Below are 12,443 nucleotides of genomic sequence, written 5' to 3'. Positions count from 1 at the left end.
GTGGTTTCAAATAAAACAGATGTCTCAAATAAAAGTAATTCCCTTCTCCCTCCTTCGAGAGCACTTCACTAACAAAAAAAAGTAAAAATGTAGGTTTGGGAGGCCTTTGTTGTCTCCTTTGCTGTCAGATAACTAAGATCATGTGCTTTAAAGGCCTTAGTTGAAAAATGAGGAAAAAAATGTGATCATGGCCCTCTGTTCCTCTTCTCCTTTTCTCCCTGCTTTCAGGCACTACTATCCCCCCTCTCCTGAATAGTACATCTAACAACCTCTATCTCAGCTTCAGCTCTGATATTAGTGTCTCAGCTGCTGGATTTCACCTGGAATATACAGGTACATCTATATCTTTAAAGCATTTTTTATCAGAGGCATGCAGTATTTCCAAATAATCATGTTATTTTTTCTTATTAGCTATTGGTCTGGAGTCATGTCCAGAACCTCAGACTCCAAACTATGGAATTAGACAAGGAGACAGGTTCATGGTGGGGGATGTTGTGCAATTTTCGTGCGAACAAGGATACTCTCTTCAGGTAAAAAATCCACACGTTGGTCCTTCTTTTCATATTAAGTGGCAGATGAACATAAATCACAAATACTGCTAGTTGTTTAATGCAAACTGATTTCCAGATATCTAGGTTTTTTAATGTAAAAGCATGTTCAGCTTTGCCACCATTCATTCTTTTTATCCACTGGCTGCATAAACCAAAAATTATTTAAAAGAGTCAAAAGGAAACCCCACTCTCAAGTGGTTTACACAGCTCTTGCTAAACATACAACTCTGATGTGGTTTGCATAACTCCTGAATAATGCATGTCTCTGGTGTGGTCTGCCCAATTTTTGTACAGTATTCTGTCAAGTTCTGCTTAATATACAGATCTGTACTATTAATGTAAATGCACAGTGATTAATGGAAAAAATGTAAAACAGCATGTTTAAATCAGTGCAGTCACTGGCAGGGATTTCTTTAGTCGTTTCTAAGAAAAGATTGTGGTTGCTTTTATCATTTTAGGGCAATGCCCATATAACCTGTATGCCCGGACCTGTTAGGAGATGGAACTATCCTGTACCGCTGTGTATCGGTAGGTGTTTCCTCAACATTACACCCATCCACACACACATACACATATGCATTCAAGCCTGGATGTGCTGGGAAACATGCAAAACTTCAGTGCTGCAGAAATGATGCAATCAGCCTCCACCGCCTTCACTGGCTCTCTGGGAAATAAGCTGTTTGATCAATTTACTCTCCTGTGATGAGCTGATTATTTGGTATTCTGTGCAGAATACTACTGACCCAAAGCTAAATCAGACCCTGCCATAAACATGCAGAGCGAACCAAAGCGTCAACATGCACAGAGGCAAAGTCTGCACAAACAAGCCCTGGACACATTTCAGCTCAAACAACGCTAACATGTTTAGCGTGTGCATTAATTAAAGTCAACTTTTTATTTAAACTTGCAAAATATCAGGTTATAGATATAAAATCTCGAGTCAGTAGCGGTGTCTTTTGAAAAGAGAAGCATGTTTGCTTCCTCCTGTGAGGTCAGCCTCCTGCTTTTGATGTGTTGCTTTCAACGCTGAAACACTCTTTTCCTTTTTTCCTTCTTTCTGTGTTATTTATGTGTGTGTTTGGGTGTATAGCCCATTGTGGTGGGTCTATGACAGATGTAAGTGGAGTGATTCTAAGTCCTGGTTACCCCGGCAACTACCCCAGTGGATTAGACTGCACATGGATGGTGAACTTACCTGTCGGCTTTGGTAAGAAACACTGTCAACTTTTGAGTAGAGTTTAAAACAAGTGTTTTCTTTGAGTTTGTGTGAGAATCTGTTTTCTCTGTCTGTAGCACTTCTTTCTTGTTTCTCTGTTTGCTTTTGGTTTTGGTGATGAGATAAAGTGCAAATATTTTTCAAGAGACTTTATCCGTATAACGTCACACGTCGTATTGCTTTTTTCTTTCCCAGGCATCCATCTCCAATTTTTGAACTTCTCCACTGAAGCAATCCACGATTACTTGGAGATCCGTAGCGGAACGCTGGAGACGGGCTCTGTCATTGACCGATTCAGCGGCCCAGTCATGCCCAAACCTCTGTTCAGCACCACCCACCAAACCAGCTTTTTTTTCCACAGTGACTATTCACAGAACAAACCCGGGTTCCACATCACGTATCAAGGTAAACGTTGCTTCTAAAAGCACCTCTCCGACATCTTGTTTACAGCGATCATTTCCTAAGAGAGACAACAAGAGCAGACCACGACTGTTGCCGACGTGGAAACAACTGTCTCACTGTGACTTGATTTCTCAGGAGCGATTACCATAACAACGAATTCATCTACTGGGATAAAAATGTTTCTTGACTACAGAAGCAGCTTGCCAAAAAGATTACTGGGTGCATGCAGGTCCTCAATTTGGATTAATTTCAATGATGAGAGGAGTTTTATATTTATTCTGTCTGGCACTAAAATGGTTTGAGTAGTCTTATATTTATTATGACAAATCTTGTAGATAGCCTAAATATGTTTCGCCTAATTCCATTAATGTGAATATTACAGTGGCTGATGAATAATACCTTTTATCTCTTGACAGCAGCACTGCCACAGTGTTTTAAAACGGGGAAAATATGAATACCCTCAATTTCATTTTACCCATTACCATTATTTCTCCCAGTGTTTGTCTGTCTCAGTGACATGTTTTCCTTCCAAGCCCTGGCTATTGTAGCACCGGCTGCGGACAATTATGCAACAATTATGTTTTAACTTCAAGCTGGCGGATGTGATTTGAGAATATTTTGGCATCGTGTTAAAAACGAGAACTATCTTTTTTGATGCAGGATGGCCGCATCTTTCTTTTTTTTCTGTGACAATTTTAAATTCTAGCTGAAGATTGCAGATTTTTTTAAGCAAGCCAGAGGAATACAGAGTTACAGTAGTCATTTTTTCTTTTAAATTAACTTATCCTTTAATTACAAAGTAAAGATCATTTAGCATTTGTCTCCGCAAACAGCCTATGAAGCTCATCGGCGTGCAAAAATCACCCTCAGCTCTGAGCTTTATTCCCTCGTACTGACGCTCTTGGGTGGAAATAGTTTAACATGGAGAAAAGTAGTGCTCTCGCCAGTGTCGCTTCTCTCTCTCATTAACCAACCAGAATCAAGGAGAGGCGGGACTGATGGTATCGAAGCTGTCAATCATAACAGATGAGACGCTTACCTTGGCTGTCACTGACATGCCTGTTAATAATGACTTGACAGCAAAACAAGTCACAAAGATGATGAGTGTTTTTTAACTAACTTTTTGGACAAGCAGCTTTTAAATAGGATGATTAAGATTTTTTCCTTTTTTAAACACATTCAGGGTACTTTAGGATACTCAGATTACACTATTAACATGTAATCTGAAATGTATACAATTTACCAGCAACACTAACTGAGAGTAATTCTCCTTTGAGCTTCGTATGGTTGTATGGTTGGCTGTATCCTGTTCCACTTTTTTTGTGCTGAATGATGATTCATTATGCAGAGTTAGAAAGGATCGATTTGCTGTATATATTTATTTTGCTTGATTTTAGTTTTTTCAACCAACTGACTGTTCACAGTTGAAGCTGCAGTTCATACTGTGGCTCGTAGTCATGAGTTGCACATTACAGGACTAAATTAACAAATCGTTTCTGCCTCGTTGATTTTTTTCTTGAATAATTTATGTTATTATCTCTGCAGCCTACCAGCTCCAGAGTTGCCCAGACCCTCGACCGTTTCGAAATGGCATCGTGATTGGCACAGATTTCAGTGTTGGGATGACGGTGTCGTTTGAGTGTCTGCCCGGATACTCTCTGATTGGAGAAGCCTCGCTCACATGTTTGCATGGAATTAGCAGGAACTGGAATCACCCATTACCACGATGTGAAGGTAAATTACGTGATTATTCTTATGCCTACTCATCTTTTTCTTTGATCAAAGGCGATTGATCATTTTAGCTGGATTTCAATTGAGTCTCCTGCATCTTTTTGTTGTCCTCTCATACAGGCTTACAGGGCACTTAATAATAATGTATCACCACATAATAAATCATAATGCACGGGTTTACAAATTCCAAAAGAAGTATGAAGAAGTTTCTCTATGAATTCTTTTTATAATAAATTCCTTAATTTGTTAGACATACATGTGCTTTCATCAACTTTCACTCTCAAAGATGCCTTTTTTGGAGGATATGTGGTGCTATCATAACAATATAGTCTCTTAATGATATAAACACAATATACATATATATAGGGACAGATATTATTACTGTTGTAAAGATTAATAATCTCATTCTCACTATAAATTATCTTACTCTTATTGTTTTGTTTACTCCACACATGAAAGAAATCGTTCTAATTTCAAGATGATAACATTTCATATTGAGCCATATTGTTCTAACATCAGCACAGCTGAGAGTCAGCTGAGCTATGGGACAGAAATAAAAATGTAATGACAATTTATTAAAGGTGTTAAGGTGTTATCCAGTGGTCATTACATGAGTGATAGAGACATTTTCTTTCACAGCGATCCCGACAATTATTGAAGCTTCACAATGGCAGTTCTAATTTGCGGGTAATTTATTAAGGGCAATTCTGTTAATATTCTCACTTGCAGCACTCTGCGGTGGTAACATCACGTCATTAAACGGAACCATTTACTCTCCCGGCCATCCTGAGGAATACCCAAATTTCCAGGACTGTGTGTGGAGCGTTCGAGTTCCTCCTGGACACGGGATTTATATCAACTTTACTGTACTGAGCACAGAGCCCATATATGACTACATTACTGTCTGGTAGGTGCTATTTACTTTTTCAATTAGCACATTTTATATTTGCTCTACTTCTTAACTGACAGTATTCATGCTCATTATGTGCTATTATTATAATGCTATCCCTTCTTCTCGCTGCTTCAAGTGAGTTTAAGTAAGAAATGTTTTATTTGACTGAATAACTATTTAATTTGTACCACATAACTTTCTGTTCACACACACTTTCTTTTCTCTCTCTCTAGCCGGATGCTACGCTCTTTAAAATCTTTTCAGAGCTAACCACTAATTGGCTAAATTCCTGCAAGGTTACTATGACTGCAGACACCATGTCATGCATATAAAGTCACTCTGATATAATTTTCTTCTTGTCACGGTTTACCCATTTTTGTTTTTAGCCATAGGTCTTTCTCTTCTTTGGCCTGTCCCTTACACTATCTTTAATGCTCGGCCAGCCTTATATGTTATATACAATACATCGTTCGCTTCCCAGCTAACCAGCCTTGACTTCTCTCTTCATTATTCTTCTTGAGGAAAACAGCCATTGGCAACACTAGACATTTTGTCAATGCAGGTGCTTAAATGGTGCTTAGATACCACGCTACATAGATATCTGCAGGTACAAGGTGGTAGCAGAACCATAAATACGTTGCATCGTTTATTGCTACGGGTGCCATGATGCTGCCCCTTTCTCCAGAGTCCCTCCACCTACTCCTGTTTCCTATAAAAAGACAACAGGGTGCGATGTAGCCGCATAGGCATTTGAGGCAGGGCTGAGCAAAAAGAACACAACAGCAGGACAAGACGTGGTTTGCTGCTGATACATTTCCTTGCAAATCGTGTATTTTTAGACCAGCACAGAAGGACCGAATGTCTGGCTTGTTCTGTTGTTATCCTGTCTTTCTGTAAGCACTGCCAACCTTCCAGATGTCCAGGTCTGGCTGTTTCTTTAGCCACACGGAAACTGTAAAATTGTTCTAACAAGAAACTTTCTCTCCTCTTTAGAAAGTCTGAGAACTCTCAACTTTTTAGGTCAGCAGAAAATATAATGAAAATTAGATTTTAATTTAGCTCAGATTTAAATATAAAAGGTATTTTTCTCACAACATTCACCACCTGATATTCCAAGATGCCTTTATTGTCTGTAGAAGTCATGAAATTATAGATATGATTAGCTCCGCGCTTGCCATGCTGTCAAAACTGCTTTTACAGTTCCGTTTTTCCTCAGACTTGAGAAGAAGCCTCACAGGATTGCAACTCTGTCAACTGTTTCTCACTCCAATATCAAATCTAACTCATTAACCTAACTTTCTAGGAATAAATCAAGTTTTCAAGCTCAGTTGGTGATTTGATTTGGCTGTAAAATGTCAGAAAAGCAGGAATAAGACATTTAGGAATAGAAAAACAGCAGTTCCTTGACTGTAATGTTTAACTTGTTAGCAAAATTGCTGCAGCTTACTAATTCATTTGATCCATTGCTTCACTCCTCAGAGTGCTACAGGATGGTGTATAGCTCAGTTATATCAAGCAAATCTGTAATTTCACACTTATTGCTTTATGGTATTGTTTGGCTTCTACACAAACATGACATTGCAGACCTTCCTCTTTAGCAGCTATCCACTGAAAAAAGCAGCTTGTTTTCTTCAGCAGTTGGTGTGTGACTTGTTTAGCTCTAGTTTTAGTCTATAGTTGTGCGATATCCAGCCTGTCTTTCCCACACCACGACACAGTTGAAGCATGTGCCGCCCACCCACAGCTGATTGTGTGAATTCCATGAATTGGTCGCACAGCGTGTTTCTGACCCTTTGGTCTGTCAGAAAAGTGGACGGACTGAAGCAAAGACGACACAAGAATGCGGTAAAAATTCCCGATCTTAGTCACGCAATCATGCTGGCTCCCCATAGAGAGCGCGGTGTCAGTGGTAGAGGTGTGATTTTCACAGCGGTCTCTTCAGTCCAGAGCCAGCCGACCTGACAGTCGCTTAGTCTGCTAATTGGTCTCAAACTGGGAGGCTTGCTACAGCGATCCACTGCAAAAGTTTCCATATATGTCACAGATGTTTCTATATATTGTGCAACCTTATCTTTAAAGCCTATTCTGTACTGAAAGTGTTGCGTTGACATACTAATAAATGTTAGCGAGCGAGTGCATCAGCTGTAATCAAGCAGTGGAAGGCAATAAGTGCAACTGCTCTGATGACTCTGAGCCACCCAATGCGAATCAGAGAAGGGGATGATTCTGTTCATAACCTGGCAGGTATAATTAGTCTCTTCCAAAAACACTTAACACCAGGAAATAATCATTTAATTTAACTTCATGATTATGCTTTTTAATCACAGATAATGAGTCTGATATTGGTTAGTTCCAGTCTGACAGCTGGTGCTGTCATTAAAGGTGAAATATGTTCACTGAGAGCATGACCTGCCATTTGATGGATAACCTCCTGCCTGCCTTCTCGGGTAATTGTGTGACTTTTTGCGAATGCCAGGCCCATATTAGTGGGAACAGTGAAGCCAAGTCTACACCAGGACTAACATTTGTTATTCTTATGATCTGTCAACAGTTCAGTCAATATTTATGAACTCATCCCCAAGCAAGAACAAGAGAGCCATTTGTGGGTTGTGGTGTTATCAAGAGCTGTTACTTTGTCAGAGAATTTGAATCTAAATTTCAGAGCATTTCTTATCTAAATGAGCTTTTTGACATTGTGGTTTGTATTGTTTTGAGAAAGAAGATGAGCCCATAGCCATGCACAATCGCTGTTGGAGCCAGCACTTTGTCACACAATGTCCATCTGCATTTGCAGTTAATGGAGCAGGTCTCATAAAAAATCGTCAAGTCTCTTCTGTCTTTGTTTCTAGCCTTGGAGCAACCATTTCCTGAACATAAATAGCCATCTAACTGTCACCGATGACTGCAATAACTTATTCAAATTATATCTTAGGTGGACGTTCAAGCCCATTGTTCTATAAAGAAAGATCAAGTCCACTCGTTTATGGGCCTTTATTCTCTCGCTGTCTTCTTGGTCACACAGGTTTTGTGTATGTTTTCTTTGTGTTTCATTCTGGGGTTTTTTACCACAGGGATGGTCCAGATCAGTCTTCTCCTCAGATTGGACAGTTCAGCGGAAACACAGCTTTGGAGTCCGTCTATTCAACGTCCAACATCATCCTCATCAAATTCCACTCGGACTTCTCTGGAGCCGGCTTTTTTGTCTTAAGTTATCATGGTAAGAAAGAGACCACATTATCACAGAGATAATGATAATATCAGCCTGCCGTAGAAGCATGTTACTTGATTGTCTGCGCAGTTACAGATGATGCTCTCATTAGCGCTTTTCTCTGTAGTTGTCTTTGTTGTCCTGAGGTATGGCAACAGTGTAGCGCAATCATTAGTTCTAGCTCCAATAGTTTTTTGTTGAACTGAACTCTCTTTAACTTCACAGTCAGATCTACTTCCTTTGACTCATTCTGACTCATTTGAAATTGATCTTCCTCTCTTTGCCACATCCTATCACAGTGATTAGTAATTAATATTCTTAATGTTATGAACCGAGTTGATAATAGCAACACTGTAGAAACATTCTCTTTGAAATGACTAAACTCGTCATTTTCAAGCTTTCGTCTTTCCGACTTTATCTTTGAGTGCGGACTACTGAGGAGTTTCACTATACCACTATCCCGCCCACTGTTACTACCCAGTTATTTTTAAATGATGCTTAAAAATGACTCCAAAAAAATGTTAATACAAAGTTTGTGATGTGTGATTCACTTTGGGGCGACACTGAAAAGCTTTTGAGGTCTCGGCTGCTCGAAGAAGAGATTATTAAACCAGTTGGTAACATTTCCAAATGTGTTAAAAAAACACTTGGTAATGCTTTATGATAATTTTTTTTAGAATGATCTTACCATAAATAGACAATACAATCTGTATTTTTGTTTGTTTGTCCATGAAACAACCAACATTCGAGCACAGGTACATCTTTACGTATCTATAGATATTATGACATCATCATGTTGCTTGGCAAAATAACCCCTGCTGCTCATTATAAAAGTATACTATTTTAATTTTTCAACATTAACTTCTGTTTTTGCAAACAGTGAATATACTCATGTCTGAGTATGCGGTGATGGTGATGTTTATGTATGGCATCAATATTACATTATATAATTCTACACAATAACCAATGAAGTCATGTTTTATATCAAAAATGGAATGCTTGCTAAATAATTGTATAAAACTAATTAAGGAAATGGGATTTTAAGGCATAGTTGTGTGTGTGTGTGTGTGTGTGTATATATATATATATATAAGTATATATATGTGTGTGTGATGCAGATATTAATAAATGCACCATTAACTAATAAATGTCTAATAAAGTAGTGCTAATCTTAATACAGGAATAAGATTGCTTAGTAGAGGTTTAATGTAGCCTAATAGGCTTGTTTGTTTGATGCTGTTTACTGTGGTTCTACTAAAGGTAGCACTGCAAGGGATGGAACTTTTTTAGCAACTGAAAAGCTCATTAATCTTGTTTTTGTTAAACTTCCAATTAAATGATGGTTTCCTGTGTTCTTAGACGCTGTCAGATTAAAAAGCACGTTGATAGCTTTATCTCTTTATCTCATACAGTAGAAAAAAAAACAAAGCAGCAAACCTGCAATTTACTCATAAAAATGTGTGTTGCATTGGTTCACAAAAATCAGCTATTGAGTGTTTGTCTTTTGCACCCTGTTAGTAGAAAGAAGTGTTTTCTATCTGTCTTACACCTTTTTAAAAAAAACAGTCATTTTCCCTTCACAGACTTTTGGAGTATTTGTCCTGGTCCTTAGCTGCTCTTTCTCCATTCCTGCACTGTCTGTGCCATTTAGGTTTTCATCTCACCTTAATCTGTGCTGTGGTCCTTTGGTGCCTCTGTATTTCTTTTTGTTTTCAAATACTGCTTATGGTGAAAACCACTCCATTCATCTAAAGATTCCTACACATAGCATACTGTACATTAAAGTACATAAGAAATCATCAAAATGTTTAGAAGCAGGGAAATGCCAAACTCTTTTTTTTATATTACATTTAATTATCATCTATTGTCTTTTTAAATTTCATTTAATGGGTGAATCTATATTTTTACTGACTAATGTTTCTGGTATGTGTCATTATGACACAAAAGTTAATTCCACAATGGTTTTACTTTAACTAAAAGATGACAGGCTTTTTTAAAGATGACAAAATAATGTTTAAAGAACCTCATGAGCTCTTGACAGCCGTCATAATGAATTGTCACCAAGCTGAAGATGATGCTATTTTTCAAAATAAAACCTAATATTTTGGAATAACAAGAACGTCACTACACTGTAAAGATGGCTGCTTGTTTTTTTTTATGTCAGGATAGTTTTGGTTCCTGAAAAATTTGAAAGCTTCAAATGAGTCACTTTTTTGCACTCGTTTCATCCGTCACAACACAGTTTCTCATTGGTTCTCCCGCATTCTCTCTCACAGATGTACCCACGCCTCTTTATTTTCCCCCCCGAAGCCTGTTTCCTACTTCTCAAAAGTTTCTGTTCAGTGCTCTTTAGTGAAAATATGTCAAGTTGTTTTTGAACAGGCTTCCCTTTTTCAGACAGATGACACATTGTTAATGAATTTTTGTTGGCAGGTTTTAACTGTCAGTTGTCACACTCACACAGGAACAGCACCATCTGATGGATTCAAGTTTACTTTCAATTTCTGCTTTATTGGACGATGAACAGCAAAAAGTGACAGGGAAGATGGATAAAATGGAAAGGGGGTGACATGTATGGCAGTAGTAGTTAGCATTATTTGGTCGCGTCTCTTTTCGAGACAATATTAGAAGAAAACAAGAAAGACAGCGAGAATGAAAGAAAGATGAGAGCAGAGCAGCCTATTTGATCATCCGTACAGAACTTAAATTGTTGCATAATAATTACCAGAAGAATGGGAACCTTTCATGATTCGCTGCACTGACGTTTTCTTAAGCAGAAACTTGTCACTATAAAGTATTGTTCTTAAGTTTTCTTTTGAGTGTCCTTCAGTGACCTGTAAAGAAATTCAGAATGCCCTAGTTTGAATCTGAGACAGCTACTAAAGAGAAAATTTAGTTTGAAATGCCAAATAAGCGCCAAAAGAAGGATCAAGCCACCGTTTGAGGATATTCATCTACTTCAGCGCTCCCATCGTTGGCGGGATTACATACTTGTTATTCTTCATTTTCATCAGTCAACTCAGTGGAGTGGTTGAATTCAAAGGTGTGGAGCTTCCATACACAGACGAGGGCCACGCACGGGTGACTAGCATCATGAACACGAGGCTGAGAGAGCCAGTGTATGTGACACGCATGTGGAAGTAGCTATAAAAATGGTCTCAGAGCTAAGCGAAATCGATGACTGCTAACAGTGATCCTTTCATCGCGCGTAGAAGCACAGAGCTTGCTGCACACACAAACATAGACATGCACTTGCTCAAACATTTACACACATCCTGGCGCGCACTCATAGACCACAGGGCTTTGATATGCATTAGAGCATCAGAAGCTATTGGCAGGTCTCATTTTCATAGTCAATTTCATCTTGACTTACAGCCCTTAGCCCTCTCTCCTTCGCTCGCTTCTTGTCCTCCCTTTTTCCTGTCTGTGTCTGCCTCTATTCTCTAACTCGCTCTCTCTTTTCACTCTTTCTCTCTCTCTCTGTTAGCAAGTGATCTACAGTCATGCAGTAATATTGATTACAGCCTTCAGCTCAGTGGCTGTGAAGTTAGTTCCTCTTTATGATTCAAGACAGTGCTGTGTCTGTGTAGCTGATCTGTTCTTGATTCCATACTTTGCCCACCATTTGAACTTAAAAAGTTCAGTTAAACCGATGCGACCAAGATTGAATGTCACACTATTCTGTCCTTTCATTGCACTTGGAAAAAAATTACATTTAAATTTTAACACGGGATCCTTGAACACATTTTTTATACATTGTTCCTTTTTCTGTCTCCTCTCCGTTTCTGTATCTCCCAGCCTACCAATTAAGGGTTTGCCAGCCTCCTCCAGAAGTTCCCAGTGCTGACATGCTGATGGAGGATGGCGAGCTTGAGATAGGTGAGCTGTCTGTCTGCCTGCCATTGCTCACAGATGTGTCACTTTGATGGATAAAAAGCACACGATAACACGAATGAAGACTTAAATCAAGGATGATTGGTGTTATATTGTGTATATATATTCTGTAATTCATTTTTTATTGGTTTAAGACACGCACTAATCCAATCATATACACTCACTGGCCTCTTCATTAGGTACACCTGTTCAGTTGTGCATTAAGACAAATATCTAATTTGCCAGTCACATAACTGGCAATAACTGAATGCATTTAGGCATTGAGGCATTAGGACAAGCTGCTGGACTTTAAACTAAGCATCAGGATGGCAGATTTTCCAATACAATCATATGTAGGGTCTAGAGAAAATATCCAGTGAGGAGCGGTTTGCTTCGTGACAAGGCTTTGGTGATGCCAGAGGTCAGTGAAGAAGGATGGCCAGACTGCTTCAAATTGATAAGAAAACAACAGTAACTCAAATAACTGCTCTTTACTACCAAGGTATCCACAAGAGCATGTCACACAACACATTAAACCTTGAAGCAGATGGGATACAACAGTAAAAGATG

General features: G+C 38.7%; 1 protein-coding gene across 4 annotated transcripts in view; it reads left to right on the top strand.

Moving 5' to 3' along the window:
* Nucleotides 1–12,443, top strand: part of csmd3b (CUB and Sushi multiple domains 3b) — a 404,527-nt gene that overhangs the window by 347,140 nt on the left and 44,944 nt on the right. For all 4 annotated transcript variants that reach the window (XM_082522480.1, XM_082522479.1, XM_082522478.1 and 1 more), the window contains 9 exons: nucleotides 229–333; nucleotides 412–530; nucleotides 1,010–1,079; nucleotides 1,642–1,758; nucleotides 1,963–2,172; nucleotides 3,715–3,903; nucleotides 4,630–4,807; nucleotides 7,864–8,009; nucleotides 11,799–11,879. In XM_082522480.1, the coding sequence (XP_082378606.1) occupies nucleotides 229–333; nucleotides 412–530; nucleotides 1,010–1,079; nucleotides 1,642–1,758; nucleotides 1,963–2,172; nucleotides 3,715–3,903; nucleotides 4,630–4,807; nucleotides 7,864–8,009; nucleotides 11,799–11,879 (1,215 nt within the window). The remainder of the gene's footprint in view (nucleotides 1–228; nucleotides 334–411; nucleotides 531–1,009; nucleotides 1,080–1,641; nucleotides 1,759–1,962; nucleotides 2,173–3,714; nucleotides 3,904–4,629; nucleotides 4,808–7,863; nucleotides 8,010–11,798; nucleotides 11,880–12,443) is intronic.

Source organism: Aulonocara stuartgranti, assembly GCF_965226115.1.
Source record: "Aulonocara stuartgranti genome assembly, chromosome: 22".
Classification (NCBI taxonomy): Eukaryota; Metazoa; Chordata; class Actinopteri; order Cichliformes; family Cichlidae; genus Aulonocara; species Aulonocara stuartgranti.
This window is presented reverse-complemented; position numbering and strand designations above follow the sequence as displayed.